The sequence below is a fragment of the Equus caballus genome, chromosome X (genome assembly GCF_041296265.1).
Source record: "Equus caballus isolate H_3958 breed thoroughbred chromosome X, TB-T2T, whole genome shotgun sequence".
NCBI classification, from domain to species: Eukaryota; Metazoa; Chordata; class Mammalia; order Perissodactyla; family Equidae; genus Equus; species Equus caballus.
The window spans coordinates 41102149-41130029 of NC_091715.1; the positions used below are offsets into that span (position 1 = coordinate 41102149).

Genomic DNA, 27881 nt, shown 5'->3' on the forward strand with positions numbered 1-27881 from the left:
GGAGAAGTTGTGGAGAAAAGGGAACCTTCATCCACTGCTGGTGGGAATGCAAACTGGTGCAGCCACTGTGGAAAACAGTATGGAGATTTCTCAAAAAATTAAAAATAGAACTACCATATGACCCAACTGTCTCACAACTGGGTGTTTACCCAAAGAACTGGAAATCAATAATTCAAAGAGACTTATGCACCCCTATGTTCATTGCAGCATTATTCACAATAGCCAAGATGTGGAAGCAGCCCAAGTGCCCATCGATGGATGATTGGATAAAGATGTGGTATACATATACAATGGAATACTACTCAGCCATAAAAAGACAAAATCATCCCATTTGCAACCACATGGATGAACCTTGAGGGCATCAGGTTAAGCAAAATAAGCCAGACAGAGAAAGACAAACACCATATGATTTCATTCATATGTGGAATATAAACAAACTTACGGACAAAGAGAATAAATTAGTGGTTACAGGGGGAAGGGGGGTGGAGGGTGGGCACAAGGGGTGAAGGGGCATACTTATATGGTGTATGACAAACAATAATGTACAACTGAAATCTCACTATGTTATAAGCTATTACGACCGCAATAAAAAAAAATGGTGCTGTGGCAATTGGATATCCACATGCGAAAAGAAGAACTTAGCCCCTTATCTCATACAATACACAAAAATTAACTCAAAGCAGATCATAAACTTAAATCTAAGAGCAAAAACAACAAAAATTTTAGAAGAAAACTTAGGAGCAAATTTTTAAGACCTTGGGTTATGCAAAGATTTCTTAGATATGGCATCAAAAGCATGATTCATAAAAGAAAAAAAAATGATCAATTGGAACTCAACAAAATTCAAAACTTTTGTATTTCAAAAGATATCATTAGGAAAATGAAAAGACAAGCAACAACAAAAAAAGACAAGCAACTGGGAAACAATATTTGAAAACCACATATTTGGTAAAGTACTTGTTCCTCAGCCTAGGTCTGCTTTGAGAAAGAGGTTCTGGTGGTAGGTGGTAGGCCAGGGGTAGTGGTGGGGGGGAAGGGCGTGGGGTCATGCTTCCTTTTACTTGTAGTTTCAATTTACCACAAGAACTCTGAGGTTGCCTCAGGGTATGTCTGTAATACAAAAGTACCAGAAGGGGCCAAGCAGGCCAACACTGGATGGGATAAAATCAATGGGTTCAGGGGAACCAGGTTAGGAACACCGAGAACCAGTAGGACGATCTTTGATATTTTGCAGCCTTGCCAAGCAAAAACAGACCTGAAACCACTACTAGGACCTGGTCAAGCTTTCACAGGCAGAACAAAGATAGGTAATTTGCTGAATCGAGTCAATGTAATCTGTTTTCCATAAGAGTAACAATTAACTGTGTTTATACAGCAATCCACAGTTCTCGCTATGAAGGCAGCTCCAAGTTCAGGATGCCAGTGCAGAGTCATCACAGACCAAGTCAATATTTGGGGCAAGCCATCCCCATAGGCTAACATTGGGATGGATGTATTTTACTTCTAAAGGACCTCTTTCTTTCTGTTGCTTGTCTGAGAGTTAGGGGATGTAGGAATACATATGTGTATTGTGATTGTGTGTTTGTATGTAGGGAGGGAAGTTTCTTTTCCTTACTTGTATTGTCCTGGGTGTTCATCTCTTCTGGTGTTGAATTCCAGAGAAATTTTAGCATCCAGTCCAATTCCAAAATAATTGTTCATGACACACCTTTCTTTGAAGCGTCTGAAATTAGCCAAAGAGAAGAAGAGGACAGACATTGGTGCAGGAAAGAAGTGCTGTTAACATTGGGCTGCAGACTTCATCTGCAAGATCGAAAACCACTGAGAGATGCCTCTTCTGCGTTGGGCAAAGCCTTTATATTCTTGAGAAGCACATGTAGATATTCTATTGTGTTAACAACTAGCTTGTTAGCTGTAAGAGAGGGCACCCAGTCAGTTGTGAAGATTCAGTGGGATTGGGACTCATAATAAAGAAGTTATCTTTGGAGGCCCTCAGATATGAGTGGCCAATATTTTCTCCACATATAGAAAACAGAGTCATTGACTCTAAAAGAACTTTTAAGTATCTCAGATAAAACATATGATGAGAGTAAAGTCTTCACTACTGTTTTCAGAGATGTCTGAACTCCTTTGTAGCACTAAGGGAAAAGATTGATAAAAAGAAGGTAGACATATATATACAAGAAAAAAAAGTGCCAAGCAATTTTTTTTATTCTTTTGCATGCATCTTGGGTGTCAACATCAAAACCAGTGGTGTGCTGGAGCCAGTTCACACGAGTTCATGTAAGCTGATTATGTCTGTCACTTCCAAAGTCTGCATTCAATGGCATTATATCAGCAGCTTGAAATAGGCCGTGGTGGAAAGGTTTACACCAGGAATAAATCAGAGCTTTACCCCCACCAGACAGCTGGCTGTTAAATTTTTGCCAGCACACCATTGATCAAAACTCCTTAGGTAGGTTCATGAGACCTCAGACATGATCTTAAGCCAATGACGAAGTGGAGGGGAGTGGGGGTTGGAGATAAGAATGAATGAAAAACTGCAGAAAACTTAATTTCTAGTTGTGCCCTTCTTTTGAGAAACTGAAAATGGGTACAGTTTAGCTACTCAATCACAGGTAATTTTTTTCATTCATTACTAAACTGATCCTACATCTCTCACATGAGATTTGCCTCCCTTGACCATAGTCCAGAAATTGGGTTTTCTCTAACTGATGTCCAAACTGATCTTTTTAATGGAACTCAAAATGAGTTAAAGTGGTGGAACTTGGCTGCTGGAAATATTCTAAAGAGGTAGGGCTAATGAGCCAGACTTCTTTAAATTTACTACCTAGTCGTTTAAATGCCCATTTATTTTTTAGCACCTGCAATCATTTACTGTTAAAGGCAACCGTGGAAAAACAGGTCCTTTGAAATAACAACAGCCAACATTTATTAAGTGCTTATAATAATAATGACAACAACAATAACTGTTAACACATATAGCATTTTACTATGGGTGCCCAGAACTGCTCAGTGCAAGTACTTTGCATATATAAACTCAATAAATACAACAAACCTATGTGCCAAGTTCTACAATTATCTCCATTTTATACGTGAGGAAACTGAGGCTCACATTGATTGAATTATTTGTGTAAGGTCACACAACTAGTAAGTAGAGTCAGGATTTGGCTCTGGGTATCCTTAGACTATTCTCTTAACCAAAGAAAAGAAGAAGCCATACAAAGGTGATAGCGCTAAATACTTACATAGTTTCAGGTGTAAAATGTAAGTGCTCCAAATTGAGGTTATCTAGGTCCTCCCTTTTAAGAGAAGATATAGAAGTCATAGTGCCACAACGAGAACCTAGACACAAAAGAAATCACCTTGATGTCAGATACAGACAAGAAAGCCCTTCTCCCCCACTTGTATTTCACCCTATTTTCTCTATGGAAGCAGGGTCAAGCTCAATGACTTTCTCCTAGATAATATTCAGTGTTCTCATTCCAAAGAGGGATCATCTTGGATGACAGGAACTTCCAGTGAGAGAATAGTAAGGCTGGGCTGCTTACTTGCTGGCAGTGAAAACAGCTTCAAATCTTGGATTTCATCAGGCCAGCCTTTCCAAAGGACCTAATGGGGTCATTACTCCTGGACATTGGCATGGGATCACGAGGTCTCTGGGAAAGAGGAAGGGATATCTACCACAGAGTAGGATTATGGCTAAAGGAAAATGCATGAAAACACACCTTTATTCTCTGGGAACTAGAAGACAGTGATGAAGGCTAAAATAAGAGAAGAAGAGAAAGATCCTTACCATGTTTTGGGCTCGTCTGGTTAGTATCTTCTGAGTCACTTTCCAGGAATAAAGTTGAAGTAAAGTTCTTAACCGATATTGTCTGTCGACTTTGCTCATCTAGAACTATAGAGAAAAAGAGGTAGGAAGGAAGGAAGGAAAGGAAGGAGGATTGGTCACATTTATTGAGCATTTCTTGAGCATCTCTTTTGTTTAGTTAATGCCGTTCAGTGTGTGGGTAGACAATGGAGACAATTTGACCATCACTTCTCCTCCATGATGCTGTTTGTAGTCTCAGCTTTTTTACAGTTTTGCCCCCATGTCTCTTCATATCTGTGTCTGAGCTTTCTCTGTTTTACTGGTTACTCTTTTTCTTTCACCCAGTAAATGTGCTTATGGGTTGAAACTCAGGGCCAGGGTAGGGGGAGCAGGGTGGGAAATCCTCTGCTCTTCTACCTCCATTCTCATCTCTTTGTTAATTCATTTACTCACATGACTTTTGTTCCAAACTTGAGCCTCTAGGACCATGCCATTCTTTCACTCAAATGTCTCAGCCATACCCAGAATATTTGAGAAGTCTCCTTCCTTTCACCAGCTCTCATATGTTGTATAACTCAGGTTCTCAGCATGTGCCAAAGCTCATAGGTTCAATCTCTATCCTACCAAGGATGCCTTTCTCTGTAACCATGACACAAGCTGCACTTCCAAATTTGACTTATGTGTTGATGGAGCAGGCTGAGGGTTGGTTATAACAAGGTTATGGCTACATCAGATTAATATGATCCCCACTATTTGGAAACTAACTACAGAAATTGAGGCAAATTGACTGTTTAATTCTTCCACAGTGCAGAAGGGAAGTTTCCTTTCTTTCTTGGAAATTTGGCTGAGGTTATACCTAAAGGTACCAAGGCAGGAGAAGGTACCATGGCTAAAAGTCATGCCGTATGGACTTCTTCTCAATTCCAATAGCTCATGCCAAACATACTTGGTCTTATACCATCTTCTGATCTGTTTTTCAAAGAAGCACTGTGGGGAAGAAGTGGGGACCAAAATGTTAAATTAAGAAGTTGGAGGAGTTGAAAAATTTTTTTTTTTTTTTTAAAGATTGGCACCTGGGCTAACAACTGTTGCCAATCTTCCTTTCTTTTTTTTTTAAGGATTGGCACCTGGACTAACAACTGTTGCCAATCTTTTTTTTTTCTGCTTTATCTCCCCAAACCCCCCCTGTACACAGTTGTATATCTTAGTTGCATGTCCTTCTAGTTGTGGGATGTGGGACGCCGTCTCAACGTGGCCTGACAAGCGGTGCCATGTCCGCGCCCAGGACCCAAACCCCGGGCTGCCGCAGCGGAGTGCGCGAACTTAACCACTCAGCCACGGAGCCGGCCCCAGTTGAAAGAGTTTTCATACTGAATTAGAAGCTTGCAGATTGTCATGAGTTGTGGGAAATGGCAATCAATTCTGAAGCTGCCAGGACCAATCTCTGGGCCCTTGTTCCTGATTAATACTGTGCAAGACATGCAGAGACGAACATGATTTTCTTTCTAAAATAGTCACAGGCTTGGTGGTTGGAAGGAAACAGGAGCAGGTAGAAAAAATTCCATGGCTGGTGGTGGAAGCTGACAAATCTTTGAGCCAGGCCACTTAGCAGCTATAATTGTTTAGGATGAGTGTTAGTTCCAAAACTAAATGAGTAGCAAGAATTGAGCGCCTGGGATGTAGGAAGAGTCAAAGGGGAGGTTTATCAGGACTGAGGCTTTTCAAATCAGCGGAATCTGAGGACTGATTTTGGATGCCATATGAATGCAGGATCTTGTCAAGTTTTGGTAGTGAAGTTAAATAGCAAACCCAGAGTAAGGGAGACCAGTAAACCATCCACTGGAACCTTCTCTTTCCCTTGCCTTGATCACCACAACCCTGGGACTCTTACCTTGTTCAACTTGGAATATGATGAGCTTCAAGGATTTCTGGAGATTCTGGGCCTTTGTGGCCAGCTCCAGCTTGCACTTGGCTATGTGGTCTATTTGAGGGACGAAGGGCTCTCCATCTGCCTTGCCACTGTCTGCACTTCCTGTAGCACTCTTCTCAACTGCTGCCTCATCAGCCAGGACATCAATCAGGACACTGAGTTTATCATACATTAAGTCACTCTATACAGGGAGGAGGGAAACAGGGCATTGTTATGAGGGGCCAGTGCCTGAGAGGACAGAATGAGGAGCCTGGGTGGTATGGGGAAAGGGGGAGAGGGGTAGTGGTTGGCCAGGAACACTGAGCATAGAAAACTACATTGTGGGAGATGAAAGTCTGGGGAAAGAAGTACTTGGGCAGATGTGATGAGATAATCAAAAGGTGTTAGAGGATCAAATAGACATTTGTTTCTGGGCAGCTGCAGGCATCAATGTATATTGCCGAGTCTTTCTTGTCAGACTGGCTTGTAAAATGATATGCAACATGGAAAACTTGAGGAAAGAAACATTTCTGGATTGGCATTTTCATGGGCATGCTCCTATGGATGAGGATGTGCCTCTGCATGGGTGCCTCGTGTCTATTTTTGTATGTGTGTATGTTTGGGGATATACTGCATGATTATGGCTTGATTCCCAGCTCCATCACTTAATAGTTTGTGTCCTGAGGCAAGTTAATTAATGTTTTTGTACTTCTATATTCTAGGGCAGTTGTGAGGATTAAATAAATTAATATATTAGAAGTACTTGGAAAATTCCCGGCACAGAGTAAGTGCTATGCAAGTGTCAGCTGTTGTTGCTCTTGTTATAGAGGCGAATATGAGTGTATTTCTAGCATACGTTTGTTTGTACATATTTCCAAGCATGTTCTGGTACACAATCATGTGTGTATATCCTTGGTGTACCCTTGTGTCTAGGTGTAGGCAGATGCTTAGGTACATGGTACGTGTATATGCATGCATGGTGCCACTCTCATTTGGTGAAAGATGGAAATTCGATGAGGTTGGACTTTCCCCATCAGGGAGGCTTACCAGCTTCTCCTCCTTGCCTTTCTTTCACAATGCCCAGTGAGAGACACATTTGCTTTTATTAAAAAGAGGGCCCTGGCTCCACAAAGAGCGCAAGACAAAAAGGAATGGAAACTTACTTTCAAAATCACAGACTCTATTGCTGTATTGTTCTGTTTTATCTGACTCCAGGCCTTTACAATATCAACCACAAAATCTTCCACTGCTGAGCACAGGAATCTGGAAAGATAAGACAGATGGCACAGCATGACATGGACTGTTGAGGTCCAGAGCCTTCTCTCTTATAACGTCATCAGTCTCCATATTTCTCTGCCTCATTCTCTCTGTCTCTTTCCTGATCTCTCCTCTCTCCCTTTCCTTCTCCCTCTCCTCCCACTCCTTCTCCCCTCTCTTTGTTTTTTTCTGCTTTTTCATGTACATATGGTGAAATATGCATGTACTCAAGGGAGTTTAACTACAACTTCTTAGTCCTAATTCTGAATTTCCAGAAAAGAGAATTCAATTGATCCAGCTTGGGTCAGGATTTTACCCTGGGTCAAATCAGCTATGGTTCAATGGCCCAGCTAAGTTAGTACAAACATAATGACATTGGGAGGACTGTCCCTGTGGGGAGAGTTTCTCAAAGGAGAGTGTGGTAGACTTGGCAGGAGAGTCCCAGAAGGGATGAATAAACCCACATATTGAGAAGGGGAGAATATGTTGCTCAGGCTATGAGAAAGCAGCTGTAGTAGGCACTACAGAGAGCTTTCCCGGTATCAGATGGAAACCAAGGTGTCCCTCCTGTAGGGAGCTATGCTATGCTGTTGAACGGTGTGGAATGTTGTGTCTCCCTTCTGTAACCCTTCTTCCAAATCTCTGGCTTGCAATTTTGTTTTTTTGGAGCCCTCACCCCAATCTCATCTTCTTTTCCTAAACTTTCATTCAGGAGGTTTGAGTTGGGAGAAATACAATTTGGGAAAGTAAACATATACTTTCCTTGGCCTCAACACCTCAAGCTATCAAAATGAAGCCCATCTCTGACTGAGGAGCAGCACGTGAGGGGTAAAAACACACCTCGAAGTTTGAGAGCCAAAGGAAGACTGACCTGGTTGCAATAATCATCTCTGTGGGGTACTTGGCCTTCAGGATTTTGTCCAACTCAATGGTTGCAGATTCTAAGTGCTGGATGGCAGCAGCCTAAGGGGAAAAAGAGTGTTCAGCTCTGGCATCTTAGCACCGTAACATAGTGTGCCGCCCATTCTCACCCCTTCATTATTTGCTACTAACTCTTTATGAGAACTCAACTGTCTCTCAGGAAATAATCACAATCAAAGAATTCTTGTTGAAGATCCCCATAGATAATCTTAGATCTGTGGTCATTCTAAAAATAAGAGCTGTCTATTGTTTCCTCTCTTTTAAATTATTACTTGAAAACATATGAAGGAGGTACTGTTTGTTCTATGTTTCAAATGAATGAACAATCTCATATTACATGGCTAGTAAATAATAGATCTGGGATTCAAACCCACATCTTTCCAATGCCAGAGTGTCACCTCTTATATAATAATATTAGTAATAATAATAATAGCATCCACTTATATAGTACTTACTATGTGCCAGGCTCTATTCTAAGCTAAAAATACATACATATATATATATATATATATATCATGTAGTCCTTATAACAACCCTATGAGATAAGAATTGTTATTATCCCCATTTCACAGAACAGAAAACTGAGGCACAGAAAAGGGGGAGCTGATAAGTGGCAGAACCAGGATTCAGTTCCAGGTTGTCTGGCTCTTGAGTCTGTACTCTTAACTAGGACTTCTACTCCTCCCTCTCCATCACCTCCTACATTCAAACGTCTACCAAGTCCTGATGATTCTCTCTTCAACGTGTACCAAATATGTCCACTTCTCCTTATCCCTGTTAGCACTTCACCAGTCCAAATCACCATCATCTTTTGTCTAGACAATTACAACATCTCCTATCTTTTCTCCTTGCCTCTAGTCTTTATTCCTTCAATTGTTTCTCCACATACCATGGAACTCCTCTGCTTAAAACCTTCCTATTAGGTGGCAGAACAGAGAGATGGATAGATACGTGATTTTAAAAAATAGACTGAAATATTAATGGTAGAATCTACCATGTAAAATTTCCTGTATGTTTGAAAATTTTCATAATAAAATAAGAAAATAAACCTTCTACAATTCTCATTGCTCTTAGGATAAATGTTCAAACTTCCTACCACGGTTTACCAGGTCCTTCCTGGCTTGGCCCTGATTACTTCTGTAGCCTCATCTTTAGTCACTCTCCCTGCAGACCCCCTCCTTGGCCACTTTGCCTCAGCCATTATGAATGTATTTCAGTTCTGCGACTATTCCATGTTCTCTCCTGCCTTTGGAACAACACACACTGCTTCATCTGTCTGGAACAGGCCTCCTCTTTCTTATTATCCTTGTTAACTCCCTCTGATCCTTAAATCTCTTCTAAAATGGGGCGTCTTCTGAGAAGCTTTCCCTGATTTCCCCCACACTGAGTCAGGCACATCTGCCAGGTGTTCCCACCCCCCTCTACTTCCTTATATACTAACGCTCATACTACTTTGTTAAAACTATTTTTCTACCAGTGCAACTGGACTATGAGCTCCATGACGGCAGGGACTATGTCATTCTTCTTTACCAACTAGCATATAAGAACCGCTCCTACGACAGTCACATAGTAGTTAATCTATAAATATTTTCCATAAATCTTTTGAGTGAATGAATAAGTAAATGGCTGAATGAATTATATCCCCAGTACTTAACACACTGCTTGGTAAATAGCTGCTGACTGACATGTCCCAAGTCCTCAGTTATCTCAGTCTCATCAAGCCCATGGACAATACAAAAGCTGCTCTCTGGGTTTGGCTATTATTTCACTGTGTAATAAAGATGTTGGCCTGAATTACAGCTGGGTGGTAGTTACCTCAAATCGGGGTACATCCATTTCAACTTGTCCTCTTAGCAATGGGGTTTGTCTGGGAGTCTCACGGATCATCACACTCCATCTGAAATAAAGTTAGAAGACAGATATTTAGGGCTCTGTTTCATCATAGGCTGGCTTCAAATGTCAAAAAAGAGCTCAAATGTTTATGCTGTGGAGAAAGATGCGTTGTAGGGGATGCCTAAGCTATCTCAGGCCACCTGATCTCAAGGTATACTACAAGAGGTGTCTCTGCTTCACGACTTCTCCAGGCCAGTGTGATGGAAAGAATCCCACCACAGGGTTCTCAGAGAGCAGTGCTTCTCAACCAGAGGTAACTCTCAAGATCACCTGAAGTGCTTTTGTAAAATACACAGACCAGGGCCGCACCCAAGACCTACTGAATAGGAATCGTTGTGGTAGGGCCCAGCTTGGTAACTTGAAAAACCTTCCAAGGATATCCTTATGGGCTTCCATAAATCAAATACTATGTCCCAGAATAGAAAGTCTTTCTTCTCAGAAGACAGGATGGCAATACTTTCTCTTCTCTAGAGCAGAGATAATCTAGGCTAATTGTTTATGAACCTTCATATTTTTGAGTTTCCTTGAGAACCTGATAAAGCTATAGAACAGTTTCTATACTATTCTAGAATAGAATAGAAAGATAGAAACTTTCTCAGGAAAAAATATGCTTACATAGACTATTAGCTATGCAATTTGAAGGAGGTTCACAGGACCCTTGAAACTTACTCATGAGGCACCTGCTCTAGGATCTTTTAAGTTTGAAGAGGGGCTTCAGTGATGTTTGAAGGATACATGGTAGACCCTGGATTCCTAATAGACAAGGGCCCCTAAACCGCCCTGCACTGAAGCCATAAAGGCAATGAGGCTCTGTGAGGGAGGTTAGAACATTCCTGATTGAGGAGATGAAACTGGGAGTAATGGATGTGGGACTGGAAGAGGCACAACGGCCTGATCTTTTAGCCACTCACCTGTCCAGAATCCTCACACTAGCCTGCTCCACTCTGCTGAGGATGTTCAGAGGCGACTTGTTTTTGTTCCAGAATGCACCCCAGCCTAGGACACGGGCCAGATCATTGCCGGTTCCAAGAGGGATGACTGCCAGCTGACACTGCAAGAACAAACCAGGCACTCATTCCAGACAGTCCTACCAAGATCCATCCATAAAAGAACCCAGATGGTGCTCTTTGGGAAAGATTGTGGTCTCAAAGCCAGGGGCAATAAGGGACTTCTGATCTTAGGAAGTGTAATAGGAAGATGTTTGAAGTTGAGTGAAATTTTCCCTAAGGTGTTGGGCCCCATTCCTGGCAATACAGAACCTACTCACTAAAGAGAAAAGTTGCTGGAGTACGCCAATATTTATAGCCATGCTTATAAAAGAGAAATATAGCCACAAATTTCTATCTAGGCTTGGCCAAGGAGGTGAGGTGCCTCAGGAGACAAAACTACTGGAATCAGAAGAGCTGGGGGCTACCTAGGTAGAGGCGAGAGAAGTAGAGGAAAGTTTCTGCTACTCTTGAGATTCAGGGAAGAAAAGCAATGGCCTCGGGAGGGATAGGAAATTGAGGGCTGAAAGCTGCCTGAGGCTACTTCTTCTTTGCTTGCTTCTATCCCCTTCAAATCTTCACTTTAGGGCTTGGGGAATAGAACGCTGGTCATTTTTTCTGCTAACTCCCTCATTTCTCCTTTCCACAGATAGACAACCAGAAAATGGTCTAGGTGAGCAGGATTAGATTGGGAATCTACCAGTCAGGTTGACTATGAAACCAGTGGGAAACATGTATTTTACAGACAAGGATAGTGAAGACCAGGGACTTCTTGGGATGAGTAGCTACACATCACCAGTCTCCCTAGCAACGGCTAAACTGAGTCAGCTAGGGACTCACCCTTTCATGTAATCCGAAGGCATCAATCAGAGATAAGACCCAGCTCACGCTGCCATCTCCACCACAAACCACAATGCGAAAGCGAGCAAAGTTCTTGAACATGCACAGCCTGGAAGGAAGAGGGGGAAAGGGAGTCATTTAATGAACTCCTGGGTTTTACAACTCTTTCCTACAATGTTCCAGGACCCAAGGACTGCTGCTTCTGTACCCTGCTAACAGGCTATACCTACTTTCTTTCCTTTAGCCCCTATCTCTCTGTGTACCTAACATCACAAGCAATGTTCCCACAGGCAATCCTGGAGATGAGAACCTGCCTCAACCCACACTCTTCTGTGCTCAACCTTGCTGTGCAGTCTACTAGTAACCTAGCCAAATCTACTTGTTGAGGCCTGGGAAGAATGCCTTGCATGGTGGCCAGTGGGCTCACAGAAACCAGGGCTGAACATCCAGATGGTTCCCAAATAAAACAGGCCTGTAGTAGAGCTATATCTGCTTGGCCCCAGAAAAAAGAAAGGGTAAGTGACAAGAAAGGTGGACAGAATTATTCATTTGCCTCCTCCTCTGAGGTCAGGAGACATAATTTTACCTCTTCCAACCTGAAAAAGTAGAGCAAATCTGGGCTTGAAAGGATACCTGGGAGAGGGCTAAAAGTCCTTCAACAAGCCAACCCAAAATGCTCTGGAGTTGTCTGTTTGTGTCCTGACTTAAGAAAATAGATCTTTCCTGCCCAGGTACTAGAACTAATTCCAGGAAGCCTATCTTTGTCTAGAAAGTATAGAGGGAGAAGTCCCTTCTATATACCCAACTATATCCTTTACCCCATGCTTACCCCGCTTCAGGTCCGCCCTTCGACAGGTCAAACACTTGAGATGGGTTAAGGTATTGCTTGAATTTTCGGAGGAAGACGATCCCTTGATGATCGCCACTTTTGGAGTTGATGAAGATGAGAAGGGGACATGAACAGGCTGATGACCAATCGAGACTCCAGAAGTCTGAAGATACTACTAATTGGCCTGATACATGCACATGACAAACAGAAAAAGAAGGAAAAAAAGAAAAGGGCCATTGAGATGGAAACAAGACATGACTTATCATCAAATTTTGCAAAGATTTTTTTAACCAGTTTTATTGAGGTATAAATGCTATACAATGAACTGTACATATTTAATATGTGCAATTTAATGAGTTTAGACATTTGCAAACACCCATGATACCATCATCACAATCAAGGTAATAGACATATCCAACACCTCCCAGAGTTTCCTTGTGTGCCAGACTCCTGAGACTGAGGAACAGAGGGGAAGTCAGGACAAAACCCAAAGGAGCTTTTATTTTTAAAAATCAGCTGGCCTTTGCCCAGCTATTGCCAGGCAACCAACATTTGCTTAGCAACTACTACCTGCTGCTACTACTGCTGAGCAACTACTACTGCTAAGGGTATAGCTGCTGCCCTCAAGCTGGGGAGACAGACTCATACACAAGAGTACGTTGGAACACAAGGAATAAGGAAATTGGTGCCACAACCAAGGATGAATAAAATGCTGAGTGGAAATTGAGCAAGGGGAAGGTTGAGAGCCCAGGAGGAGGATCAGCACACCAATTAGTCCTCTCTGCCGGGGATACCTCAGTTCTCACAATGAGAAGATACCAGGTCTTTAGCCAGGAGCTAATGACTAAACGTATCAATGTGGGGTGAAGCAGGGAGCTTTAATAACTCCTTTAAGGCTCTGGCAGAGCAATCCAAGTTATCACACCAACTTTCAGGGGAAACAAGACTATCGGGAAATTGTCTGAACAAGAGAGAGGCTTTTAATAATCCCCAACACTTAAGTTCCCCATAGAGAAGTGGAGTTAAAGCAGTCTAAACTGCCAAAGCATGTCAGCTTGTGCTGAGTCTTAAAGTCTGTTGGCAGGGAGACAAGCAGTGAGCAATGGCCCCCTAGGAGATGCTAGACAAATTGTGAGCCCCTAAACCTTGTGAGCTTGTGGCTTGCCAGGATGTCCCAGCAAAAATAAATGCAAAGGGCAAAAGGTATGTGGTTTGCTCCTGAATGGTGTGGGTCAAGGGAGGGAGGTGGGTTGAAATGTCCCATTTGTTGTAGCCTGAGTGAAAGGGAGCCTGAAGGAAGACCGCTTACTTGAGCAGATTTCATGGCTGTTTTGCCTGGAAAAATCTAAAGCAGGCTTCCTCTATGGGCCAATTTCTACTCATTGGTCATTAAAGCTTGAAGGCATCCTAAGCCAGCTAGCCAGTGATGCACCAAATCTTCAGGGCTTGCCAGGACTCAGAGCTACAATGGGAGCCTGCTGTGTCCCTTCCGTAGCATTGCTTGGAAGTAGTTACTCTCCCTGAACACATTAACCAAAAGTAGTACCCTTTTCAACATTTTTTTTTTTTACAAAAGGTAATATGTTAACACAATGGTAGTTAAGACACATTAATTAATTCATTCAACAAATACGTATTGAGGGCATTCTCTGTGCCTGTCCTTGTTATGTTCTGAGAACACAGTGGTGGACAAGATAGAAACAATCTCTGCTCTTGTGGAATTTATATTCTAATGGAGGCAGGAAGACTATAATAAATAAATAAATACAATAATATGATATGAAGAAAAATAAAGCAGGGAAAGGGGACAGAGACTGAAGGGGATGTTATTTTAGGGTGGTCAGGGACAGCTTCTCTGGGGAGGTGACGTTTGAGGTGAGATTTGAATGAAGTGAGGAAGTGAACTGTACAGATATCTTGGGGAAGAGTTTTTTGGGGCAGGAGGAAGAATAAGTGCTGGGACCCAAAGAAGGGAGGCTGTCCGGGGTGTCTGAGGACCAGTGAAGAGAATAATATGTCTGTTGTGGAGTGAGGGAGAGTGGCAGAAGATGGAGTCAGAGAGATGGCAGGGACGAGATAAATGAGAAGATGTTAGAGGAAGCAGTTCAAAAATTAGGGTGAGGGGGCCGGCCCCATGGCTGAGTGGTTAAGTTCGTGCGTTCTGCTTCAGGGGCCCAGGGTTTCGACGGTTTGGAACATGGGCGCGGACATGTCACCGCTCATCAGGCCATGTTGAGGCGGCGTCCCCAATGCCACAACTAGAAGGATCCGCAACTAAAATATACAACTATGTACTTGGGGGATTTGGGGAGACAAAGCAAAAAAAAATGATTGGCAACAGTCATCAGCTCATTAGCTCAGGTGCCAATCTTTAAGAAAAAAAAAATTAGGGTGAGACTGTTCAGTATGGAATTGAAACATTAGGTAGGGGTCAGGCCATAAGATATATGAAGAAAATAGTCAAAAGGTGGTATCTTTTTACGTGCTTGCTCCCCTCCCAACCGACAATGCGGGCCCCAACTCATGGCCTGGCCCTCGTCTTATGCCTCCTTTGTTTCAGAACTCGATTCTGCTCTGCTTCACTTCCTTACTCAGCAACCTCCTGTTGACACCCTGTAGGTGAGCATGCGACTTTGAGTATGTAGCCCAATTAAAAGATTCATGGAAACGGCTTTCTGCCAACATCTGGTGGACCTGTGAGGTTTGCTTGGAAGCAAGGACTCCCCCTGCCAGAGGTCCTGGAATAGACCTGTCCATGCCCTTAATGTTTTTTTAACAGTGTCAAAGGCCCTTTGGGTTAGTCCCTTTCTAAAGGTGAGGGAGCAGTAGCAGTGAGACCAACTACTGTGAGCTATCTGGGCTCCAGTTTCCTTTCCTGGCTGCCCTCCAGGTTTATTCACTAACCTAGAGCAAACATCTTCACTGCTTTGGGTATCTGCAAAATGGGCTATTCAAAAAACTAACTTGTTTCCCAGTGTTAGATAAAAATAAACTAGGTGTTACGCTGATGAGAAAAGGAAATGTAAATTGGCTCTTAAAGGTGAGCAAACTTAGTCGAAATAAGAAAGATACTAATTAAAACTAGACCATGGTACCATTTTTTCTTGTCTAGAAGATTGGCAAAAACAGAAAAAAATAGATAACACATTTGATTGAGGAGGCCATGGGGAAATATGCACTCTCATACACTGAGGATGGAAGTGCAAAGTGACAGAAGCCCTATAGTGGGCAATTTGACAGTATCTATGAAAATTATGAAGGCATATGCATTTTGACCCAGTAATTACACTGCTGGGAATTTCTCCTATAGATGTATATGTAAAATCATACGTATGAGGTTGTTCATTGCAGCACTGTTTGTAAAAGCAAAAGACTGAAAACTACCAAATTATCCAACAATAGGCGACTGGTTAAATGAATTATGGTGTATCTATATAATGGGATATTTTTTAGCTGTAAAAAAGAGTGAGGAAGCACTCTATTGTTGACACAAAAAGATATCCAAAATATGCTGAGAAGGCGGGAAAAAAAAGCAAAGTGCAGGACAATGTGTACAGTGTTAAAAAGAGGAGGGATAAGAATATATATTTATATATCCTAGTATACAGATGAAGAAATACTAGAAGGTATTCGATAAACGGCATTAGTCAACTGTTTGTGAGTGGGGATAGGGTGGGGCTGTAGGAGATTAAGAAGATCAGAGAAAAGATAGCAGAAAGCTTTTTTAAATAAATACTGTGGGCCTATGTGTGTTTCTATTTTTTTTTTAAATTTGAACCATGTGAATATGTTAACTAGTCAGGAATTGAATTAATAAATAGGGAAAATTATGCTAATGCTATCTGTAAGTTAAGGAGCCATGAGGATGTAGCTGAAATAATTTCTAGATCTATTTGGAAGCTTGGAGCGTGGGCTGCTTTCTGCAGTGTAGTTCTACAACAAAATGCAGCTGTGTGCCACAGCTCGTTGTCCTTTAGGTGTATTCACTGACCTAGAACAAACATCCAACTTCTTTGGGTGTTCATTTATTCACATGTATAATAGCATCATGTTGCAATGATAAATAAAATAAACCAGGGTGGGGAGAAAGCTGCTGGATAAAAAGAAAATTCTGTCATTAAGGCAACTTGAACTTCAGTGTCAAACCTAATTTTGTCACAGATGAGAAGACTAGGGGAAGCAGTGCTGGCAGAAGCCATTCCCAGGAGAATACAAGGGCAGCCCCATCTAGCATTTCCCCCAGAATCAGAGAACATCTGAATTTGAGTAGGGCCAAGTTTGTCAAGAGAATCTTATCAACAAGGTGACAAAAATGGGTGGCATTGTGGGCTGGAATGTAGCAATATTAGGCAGATTTATAACCAGATAAGTAATCGTGCCCACAAGGTTGTTTTCAATAGGCTGGTGTTACCTGTACGGGAGTGTCCTGTACCATGCAATTATTTTAATCAATTCAAATGGAAACATAGAAGGCTAGCTTGTCAACTTTGAAGCACCTAAAGCTGGAAGGAGAGCTACCGGATGACAGAATCGAGATTGAAAAAGGACCTCAGTGGGCAGATGGGCCAAAGTCAACAAGATGAAAAGAGGATAAATGTGAAGCTTGGCCTTTAGGCTCAAGGACATAAATTGCAGCCGAACAGGACAATAGGAACTTGGCTTGGCAGCATCAAGTGTGAAAGGGGCTTAGGGGATTTAGTTGACTTTAAGCTCCAGATGAGTCAACAGCCTGAAAGAGCCTTTCAAAGAAAGCTCATGCTTCTTTGAGCTGCATTAATATAGCCACAGTGCCCAAAACTAGGGAGTCAACAGTCCCCCTCGAATTTGTTCAGTTCATACCACAGAAATGCTGCATAAGGTTGGCTTACTGTTCCCTCTCCTGTATTTTAAAATCCTCTTTTACAGATATTAACTCATTTAACCCTCATAACGCACCTGGTACAACTATTATTCCTATTGGCAGAAAACAAATGATAGATGAGGCACAGAGAGGTTAAGTAACTTGTCCAAAGTCACACAGCATCAGCATCATCATCTGGGGATTTGTTAGAAACGCAAATTCTTGTGCCCTAACCAGGGCACTGATTCTGTTGAATCAAAAGTTCTAGGGGGTAGGGCCTAAAAATCTGTGTTTTAACAAGTCTTCCAGATGATTCTGATGCATTCTTACATTTGTCAACCACTGCAATACACTATTTTGCTTTCATATGAATCAGGGATGTTGTCTTAGTCATCTCTTATTCTCTAGATTGCTCATCACTGAGCCTTACATATAGGCAGTATTCAGTAAATGTATTAATGAATTCATATAACAAATCTTGACTATGCATATACCATGTACCCAGGTCTGAGTTAAGTGCTAGGGGTACAGAGAGTTCACAGTCTGGAATAGGAGACAGACATGTGATGAGCTATAATATGGTGTGTTAGGTGCTCTGAGATATGTGTTCTAGGTTTATAGCAAAGTAAGTAAGTAATTTGTCTGGGGAAGTGGGGAGGGGCAATTACAGAAGCCTTCAAATAAGAGATAATGTTTCATTTTGTTCTCACCCTATAGGATGAGAGAAGGAATTTACCAAGCAGACTGGGCAGGAAAAAGGGGTAATTAGAAGGCATTCTCAGAAATTAGATTCTGTGGACTTAATAAATGAATGAGTTAATGGATGAGTGCTATTCAACAATGGCAAGTGCTTCCTCGGAAAGTCATCAGCTGGATGACTCCACTCTGGATGCTGGAGAAGGGATTTCCTAGCTTGGCCAGAGGGCTTGGACCAGATCATCTTTAAGGACCTTATCATCTCCAAGATGAGGTGGGACATCCCAACAGGGAAACTATCCATTAAACAGCATATTTGCCTAGGCCAAGAAGCCAGAAAGAGTCAAGAAGATAGGAAGGTCTTAGAAAACTTTCCTAAGAAATCACAGGGCAAGTAATGCACGATAGAAAGGAAGGGCTCGCAAAAGTGAGATTCAATTGGATCAAGATTGCAGATGATTAGGAGGAAAGGCTAAAAGCTAACTCATGGCACATTCGATGAGACACTACACAAAAAGAATGGCTTAGCTCAGGTGCTTCTGAGCAATAATGTTATGTCATTGGTAGAAAGCAAAAGAAAGGAGCAGTGCCATTAGTTGACAATCTATAACAAGAATAAGAAGTGATATAGGATAGGAGAAGGTAAACTGAAAACAAAAAACAAAATTCCACAAGGACAGGAAGCACAAGAACTTGTCCAATTACAAAGGAGAGGTGGCAGACCCTTAACACCTATTTGGGTTGATTTGTGAGATGCTGAGGTAGGCATCCTTCAGTTTACTCAAAGACATCTTCCCCCTGAGGGGGTGAGAAAAGTCTCAGATTTAAGACTAGGTTGACTTTCATTAGTAGTCTGAGTTTGCTCGACTGACTAGCTTGCTGCTTTTCCTCTTCTACCAACCCCATCTTCCCCCTAGTCCCTTCCTTCGCCTATCCAGTCAAGAACCTCTTATTTACCACGTCATCAATCTCATCATCTCTTTAGTCAACTATCTGGTAGGTAGCTATATGTGGATAAATATTTGAGTATATCTGAGTATAATATATGTATGCATCCGTGAGTGAGGTTAGCTTTGTGTCTGTGCATGTCATTATGGGGACATATGAGTATGCTTGCCTGCAGAAACCTATGTGATGGCTCATTCCATGTACCAATGTCTGTATCTGTGTTAGGGTTGCAAAATGAACTGGAAGAGACTAGAGTGGCTCTGAGTGTGTGTACATATGTGCACACATGTACACATGTGCTATGTCTAATTCTAAAACCACGTTTTAACAGCTAGAGGAGTCATCATCTCCTTCTGTTCTCTGAGAAAGGAAACTTTATATTCTTCTTTTTTTCCTTTCTTTGCTTCCAGCTAACACTGGCAATGAAGTGGGCAGCAAGCATCCATTTGGGAATAATTTTTAAGTCAATGAAATGTTGGTTCTCAAATCACTTCTGGACCAGTGAACATCTCATATGTCAGAGATGGATACATTAGCATACTAGCAAAATATAGATTAAACATTCCAAGAAGCGTTTGAACTTTCCTCCAGTAAGTGAAACTGGTCATAAACAGAGTGAAGCTAACACAAACTGAAATTAGCAGGCATTGTATCTCTTCACTGGCTTAGTGAAACGGTAGCATGTCAGTTGGTAAACATATTAGATCTCTAAATTTCTTACTGTTAGTGAAATAGGCCAGGTCTTTTTAGCTGTGCTATGTGATTTTGATCTTGACAGCTCTCATTCTTTAATAATGAATAATGGGAGAAGAAAATGAACAACTCAATGGTAGAAAGGAGAGTCTCAGAAGAAGCAAAGAAAAAGTGGAGAAGGAGATATGAACTAAAAAAGGCATCATTAGCAAGTGCTAAAGAGCGAATTATCCCTGTGGGGGTCTACAGTTTTCATTACGCTAGAAGACTTGGGATTTAGTTCTGTGGTCCTTTTGGGTCTATGTTTCTGGATAGTTAGGCCCTTTACATATTATCACTTATCCTCACAATGTACAGTATCATTCTCATTTATAGATGGGGAAAGTAACGCTCAGAGAATGTAAGTGACTTACCCAAGGTCACCAAGCTGGTAAGTAACTAAAATTCATGGTTTCCTAGACCTTGTTTTTTCCCTTACACGATGCTGCCTCCATGTCTTATCCATTCTTAAAAAACAAACACAAAACTAAACAATATGTCTCTCTCCTTTGCCCCTGCTTCCTCTTTTCTAATATCTCTAGACCTCCTCATAGCAGACTCCATACAAAGTTTACTCTTACTGCATTGATTTTATTACTACCTCCTTTCTGTGCAACCTCCTACATACAATTGGTTGACACTCCTAACATTTTCTGATCTCCAAGTATCTCTATCACTCCTTTTGTGCTTATCATATGCTACTTTAATTTGTCTTGTCATATTATATCCATATCCTGGGTCCACAATAACCATAAGTTCTGGCAATGCTCTTGGATCTTTCTGTAACCTTCAAACACCTTATGAATAGAGTTCTCAATAAATCACTGCTGTCCAAGAATTGACAAAGCATCAATGGAGTGTATCGGGGCAATGATCATGTTAGTTTCAGATTTGGTGGCAACCTTGGTGTTAGTTTCTATTCTAAAAGTAACATGACTTGGGTCTTCATGCAGTAAACAAACATTTCATAGATTATCTAGCGTCTGAAAATCAAGAAAAAGCTGAAATTAATTCTGATCATTCAGAAACAATTGTGACAGAGGCTACAGAGAACATGCCCACATACATATACACCATAAACATCAACATTCACCATCCCAAAGCTCTAATGAGAAAGATGAGCTCTCTCTACACAGATGCAGACTCCTACTTCCCAGAAATGTTGATTGTGGAGGAGAATAATTTAATCACAGTCCTTTTCTCCAGTCTTTGCACCTTCCCCCCCTCCTCAGTGTATTTGTGAGGTTACAGTTTAGCAACTCACCATCTCCTTTAGGGTCGCTGAGGGCAGTGGGAGGAATGACTGATGTTCGATGACTTCCAAAGCAGCATTCCTTGGAAAACCGTCTTCGGCAGTCATCATGCACCTGAAACGACAGAGAAGAAAAGAGAAAAAAAGGAGGGGAGAGAGAAAAGGATAACATTGGTTAGTCTTGGGTTCCAATTCCAAGACTTGAGTACTCAGTGTTCAAATCTCCCTTTCTGAGATTTGATGCCATACACATCCCCCTTACTCAAACTGGACACACTCTCTCCACCTTGAGCCTACACCATCCCTGAGTGCGGTCTCTGAACTCTGTTCCTTTCAAAGGTGGTTTTCAGAAGATACTCATCACAGGCACTGAGAAGACACCAGTCCTAAGGCACAATCTTAGTGGCCTACAGAACAGAGAATTTACTTGCAGTAGAAGAGTGCTAATCCTCATAACATGCTATTTTATACTTCAGTCCTTACAAGAATTGTGTGTGGTAGGGAAGACGTTGAGTTCATTTTAGAAATGAGGATATCAAAGCTCAGAGAAGTAAGAGATCTTGCTCAAGGTCAAACAGCTAGGAAGTGACAGAGCTGAGACTCTGCTGCCTTCTCCACTAGTGGCCATTCTTCCCAGATTTCTGACATCCTCAAACAACACTTCCTGGACAAGTACACAGTTTTTAAAGGACATGAACCTTGCCTAACTATGCAAAAGCAATTAAAAGAGAGCCAGAGGACAACCAGAGCCTTCTTTTTTTTTATTGAGTTGTAATTGACATACAACATTATGTTAGTTTCAGGTGTACAACATAATAATTCTACATTTCTATATATTGCAAAGTGATCACCACAATAAGACTAGTTAACATTTGTCACCATACATAGTTACAATATATAGTTATATGATAGTTCTTGTGATGAGCACTTTTAAGATTTACTCTCTTGGCAACTTTCAAATATGCCATAGAGTATTATCAACTACAGTCACCATGCTGTATATTACATACCCAGGACTTATTTATTTTATAACTGGAAGCTGGTATATTTGGACCCTCTTCATTCATTTTGCCCACTCTCACCCCCCACCTCTGGCAATCACCAATCTGTTCTCTGTATCTATGAGCTCAGTTTTTTTTTTAATAAGTAAGATCGTATGGTATTTGTCTTTCTCTGTCCGACTTAGTTCACTTAGCATAATGCCCTCAAGGTCCATCCATGTTGTCACAAATGGCAAGATTTCTTTTTTTATGGCTGAATAATACTGTGTTGTGTATACATATATACACCACATTTTCTTTATCCATTCATCCATTAGTGGAAACTTGGGTTGTTTCCATATCTTGGCTATTGCAAACAATGCTGCAATGAACATGAGGGTGCATATATCTTTTCTAGTTAGTGTTTTCATTTTATTCAGATAAATACCCAGAAGTGGAATTGCTGAATCACATGGTAGTTCTATTTTTAATTTTTTTTATCCATATTGGCTGTACCAACTTACATTCCCTCCAACATGCACAGGGGTTCCCTTTTCAACATATCCTCACCAACACTTGTTATTTCTTGTTTTTGGTAATAGCCATTCTAACATGTGTGAGGTGATATCTCATTGTGGTTTTGATTTGCATTTCCCTGATGATTAGTGACATGAAGCACCTTTTCACGTACCTGTTGGCCATTTGTATGTCTTCATTAGAAAAATATCTATTCAGATCCTCTCCCCTTTTTTTAATTGGATTGTTTGGGTTTTTGCTATTGAGTTGTATGAGTTCTTTATATATTTTTGATATTAACCCCTCATCAGATATATGATTTACAAATAATTTTCCCCATTCAGTAGGTTGCCTTTTCATTTTGCTAATGAATTCCTTTGCTGTGCAGAAGATTTTAGTTTGATGTAGTCCACTTGTTTATTTTTGCTTTTGCTGCCTTTGCTTGTACTGTCAAATTCAAAAAATCATCACCAAGACTGATGTCAAGAAACTTACTGCCTATGTTTTCTTCTAGGAGTTTTATGGTTTCAGGTCTTACACTCAAGTCTTTAATTCGTTTTGAGTTAATTTTTGCATATGGTGTAAGATAGTGGTCAAATTTCATTCTTTCACATGTGGCTATCCAGTTTTCCCAGCATCATTTATTGAAGAGACTGTTCTTTCTGCATTGTATATTCTTGGCTTGTCATAAATTAATTGACCATATATGCATGGGTTTATTTCTGGGCTCTCTATTCTGTTTCATTGATCTAAGCGTCTGTTTTTATACCAACACCATACTGTCCTGATGACTATGGCTTTGTAATATAGTTTGACATTAGGGAGTGTGATGCCTCCAGCTTCCTTCTTATTTCTTAAGCTTTAGCTATTCAAGGTCTTTTGTGGTTCCACACAAATTTTAGGATTGTTTGTTCTACTTCTGTAAAAAATGCCATTGGAATTTTGACAGGGATTGCATTGAATCTGTAGATTGTTTTGGGTAGAATGCACATTTTAACAATATTCATTCTCCAATCCATGAGCATGGAATAATTTTCCAATTACTTTTGTCATCTTCAATTTCTTTCATCAATGTCTTATAGTTTTCAGTGTACCAGTCTTTCACTTCCTTGGTTAAATTTATTCATCAGTATTTTTTTCTATTTTATGCAATTGTAAATGGGATTGTTTTCTTTTTTTGTTTAAAGATTCTATTTTTTCCTTTTTCTCCCCAAAGCCCCCTGGTACATAGTTGTATATTCTTCGTTGTGGGTCCTTCTACTTGTGGTATGTGGGATGCTGCCTTAGCGTGGTTTGATGAGCAGTGCCATGTCCGTGCCCAGGATTCGAACCAACGAAACACTGGGCTGCGTGCAGGAGAGTACGCGAACTTAACCACTCAGTCACGGGGCCAGCCACGGGGCCAGCCCCGGGATTGTTTTCTTAATTTCTCTTTTTGATAGTCTGTTATTAGTGTCTAAAAATGAAACAGATTTTTTGTATATGATTTTGAATCCTCTGACTGTATTGACTTTGTTTATTAGTTCTAACAGTTTTTTGGTGGATGTCTTTAGGGTTTTCTATATATAATATCATGTCGTCTGTAAATAGTGACAGTTTTACTCCTTCCTTTCTGATTTGGATGCCTTGTATTTCTTTTTCTTGCCTAATTTCTCTGGCTAGGACTTCTAATACTCTGTTGAATAAAAGTGGTAAGAGTGGGCATCCTAGTATTGTTCCTGATCTTAGAGTAATAGCTTTCAGCTTTTCACCATTGAGTATGGTGCTAGTTGTGGGCTTGTCATATATGGCCTTTATTATATTTAGGTACTTTCGCTCTATACCCACTTTGTTGAGTTTTTATCACAAATGGATATTGAATTTTGTCAAATGCATTTTCTATGTTTATTGAAATGATCCTATGGTTTTTATCTTTCATTTTGTTAGTGTATTGTATCACATTGATTGACTTGTGGATAATGAACCATCCTTGCATCCTTGGAATAAATCTCACTTGAACATGGTGTATGATCCTTTTAATGTATTATTGAATTTGGTTTGCTAATATTTTGTTGAGAATTTTTGCATCTATGTTCATCAGGGATATTGGTCTGCAATTTTCTTTCCTTGTAGTGTCCTTGTGTGGTTTTGGTATCAGGGTAATGTTGGCCTCGTAAAATGAGTTTGGAAGTATTCCTTCCACTTCAATTTTTGGAAGAGTTTGAGAAGGATTGGTATTAATTCTTCTTTGACTGCTTGATGGACTTCAACAGTGAAGCCACCTGGTGCTGGACTTTTGTTTGTTGGAAGGTTTTTGACTATTGACTCAATTTCCCTACTAGTAATTGGTCTGTTCAGACTTTCTATTTCTTTGTGATTCAGTCTTTGTAGGTTATGTCTTTCCAGGAACTTATCCATTTTTCTAGGTTGTCCAATTTGTTGGCATATAATTGTTTACAGTCTCTTATGATCCTTTCTGTTTCTGTGGTATCAGTTGCAATGTCTCCTCTTTCATTTGTGATTTTATCTATTTGAGTCCTCTTTTTTTTTGCTTGGTTAGTCTAACTAAAGGCTTTTCAATTTTGTTTATCTTTTCAAAAAAACAGGTTTAGTTTTATTGATCTTTTCTATTGTCCTTTTAGTCTCTGTTTCATTTATTTTCACTCTGGTCTTTGTTATTTCATTCCTTCTACTAACTTTGGCCTCCATTTGTTCTTCTTTTTATAGTTCCTTGAGTTAGGTTGTTTATTTGAGATGTCTCTTGTTTCTTGATGTAGGCGTTTATCGCTACAAACTTCCCTCTCAGAACTGCTTTTGCTGCATCCCGTAAGTTTTGATATATTGCATTTCCATTTTCATTTGTCTCACTGTATTTTTTGATTTCTTTGTTGATCCATTGGTTGTTCAGTAGCATGTTGTTTAATCTCCACATATCTGTGCATTTTCCAGTTTTCTTCCTGTAATTGATTTCTAGTTTCATATTATTGTGATTGAAAAAGATGCTTGATATGACTTCAATCTTTTAAAATGTATTAATATTTGTTTGTTGCCTAACATATTACTTATCCTGGAGAATGTTCCATGTGCACTTGAGAAGAATGTGTATTCTGTTGCTTTTGGATGGAATGTTCTGTAAATGTCTGTTAAGTCCATCTGGTCTAATGTGTCATTTAAGGCCAATGTTTCCTTACTGACTTTCTGTCTGGATTATCTATCCACTGATGAAAGTGGGGTATTAAAGTTCCCTACTATTATCATATTGTTGTGTATTCCTCCCTTCAGGTCTATTAGTATTTGCTTTATATATTTAGGTGTTCCTATGTGGAGTGCATAAATATTTACAAATATTATATTCTCTTGTAGGATCATTCCCTTTTCATTATGTAATGACTGTGTCACTTACTACAGTCTTTGTTTTAAATCGATTTTGTCTGATATAAGCATAGCTACCTCAGTTTTTTTTTTTTGGTTTCCATTTGTATGGAATATCTTCTTCCATTCTTTCACTTTCAGTCTGTGTGCATCCTTATACAGTCACGCATCAATTAACAACAGGGATACATCCCGAGAAATGCATTGTTAGGTGATTTTGTTGTTGTACAAAAATCATAGAGTGTATTTACACAAACTTAGATGGTATAGCATACTACATACCTAGGCTACATGGTATAGCCTATTGCTCCTAGGCTACAAATTTGTACAGCGTGTTACTGTACTGAATACTCTAGGCAATGTAACACAATGCTAAGTATTTGTGTATTTAAACATATCTAAACAGAAAAGTTACAGTAAAAATATGGTATAAAAGATAAAAAATGATACACCTGTATAGGGCACTTAACATGAATGGAGCTTGCAGGACTGGAAGTTGCTTTGGGTGAGTCAGTGAGTTTGTGATGAGTGAATGTGAAGGCCTAGGACATTACTGTACATTATTGTAGACTTTATAAACACTGTACCCATAGGCTACACTAAATTTATAAAAAATATTTTTCTTTCTTCAATAATGAATTAACCTTAGCTTACTATCACATTTTTACTTTAGAAACTTTTTAATTTTTTAAAAATGTTTTGACTCTTTTGTAGTAACGCTTAGCTTAAAACACAAACACATTGTACAGCTGTACAAAAATATTTTCTTTCTTTCTATCTTTATTATATAAGCTTTTTTATATTTTTAAAATTAATTTCTTTTTGCTTTTTAAACTTTTTTATTAAAAACTAAGAGACAAACACACACTACATCCTAGGCCTACATGGGGTCAGGATCATCAATATCACTGTCTTCCACTTCCACATCTTGTCCCCCTGGAAGGTCTTCAGGAGAAATAACATGCATAGAGCTGTCATCTCCTATGTTAACAATGCTGCACTCTTCTGGAATACCTCCTGAAGGACCTGCTTGACACTCTTGAGGAAGTGTCACTCTTTTCAGAAATATGTCCATGGTGGTTTGCTTTGTATGTTTCTTTTTTCATAATAGATTTGCTTGTAAGCAGATAATGCACCATGAACATTCCTCTCTATTAATGAAAACCTTTCAGCATTGGGGACCACGTTTTCAAACTTTTTAAGGAGCTTGTTGAGGTCTGCAAAAGCTTCTGCTAAACCCTTCATTGTGATTTTTCTTGTAGGTTCTTCTTTTTCTGTTCCTGAAGTTTCCTTTTCTCTTCCCCTACAATTTCCTTTTCTCCTGCCTCTTCTTCAACTTTGCATTCCTGTTCCAGTTCCAACAACTCCTCATTAGTCAATTCCACAGAAACCACCTGTAGGAGTTCCTCAATGTCATCCTCATCCACACCCGAGTTAAAGATTTTTGCCATCTACCACAGCCTTGTTGATTTTTTGCAACCTCCTCATTCTTGGCAAGCCCTTTGAAGTCATGGATGAACCTCTTGAGTATCTTCTTCCAAATGCCATACATACAGTCTTTGGTGACATCACCCCAAGGCCAAGCAAGGTTCTCAATGCAGTCATAGATATTGTTATACTTCCAGAGTTGCATCAGTGTCTTCTTGGTGTCTTCCTCAGTTGCAGCAATAACCAGAGCAAAAGTCCTTCTCAGGTAGTAGGCCTTAAAAGCTGCCGCAACTCCTTGATCCATTGTTTGGAGGGAGAAACACGATTTTGATATTGGGTGAAGATCATCAATTAAAGGAAAACGTCTGGGAGCATTAACAACAATAAGCAAAATCTTGAAAGTTACGTCAGTCTCCAAGCAGCAGTTCTCTATTTCATTGGTATGGCAATACAGGAGGGCATCTTGGAAGAGGAGCTGTGTCATCCCTGACTTCTTATTGCTCCTGTAGTACACTGGAAGTGTGTGCTTATTGATATGCTTGAAGGCCATGAGATTCTCACTGTGCCAGATCACAAAGAGTTTCCATTTGTAGCCTGCAACATTGCGCCCAAGCAAAATTGTTATCTTCTCCTTAAAAGCCTTGAAACTTGGCATTGACTTGGCCTCCTTATAGATGAAAGTCATTTCA

At 40.3% G+C, this 27881-nt stretch overlaps 1 protein-coding gene across 1 annotated transcript in view; it reads right to left on the bottom strand.

Moving 5' to 3' along the window:
* The window catches only part of DGKK (diacylglycerol kinase kappa), a 115737-nt gene that overhangs the window by 17731 nt on the left and 70125 nt on the right, over nt 1-27881 (bottom strand). Inside the window, exons 8-18 of the mRNA XM_001917410.4 lie at nt 20930-21032; nt 12450-12633; nt 11621-11729; nt 10706-10845; nt 9717-9798; nt 7852-7943; nt 6887-6986; nt 5706-5925; nt 3797-3901; nt 3249-3345; nt 1616-1723 (exon numbers count right to left, since the gene is read on the bottom strand). Of these exons, the coding sequence (XP_001917445.3) occupies nt 1616-1723; nt 3249-3345; nt 3797-3901; nt 5706-5925; nt 6887-6986; nt 7852-7943; nt 9717-9798; nt 10706-10845; nt 11621-11729; nt 12450-12633; nt 20930-21032 (1340 nt within the window). The remainder of the gene's footprint in view (nt 1-1615; nt 1724-3248; nt 3346-3796; nt 3902-5705; nt 5926-6886; nt 6987-7851; nt 7944-9716; nt 9799-10705; nt 10846-11620; nt 11730-12449; nt 12634-20929; nt 21033-27881) is intronic.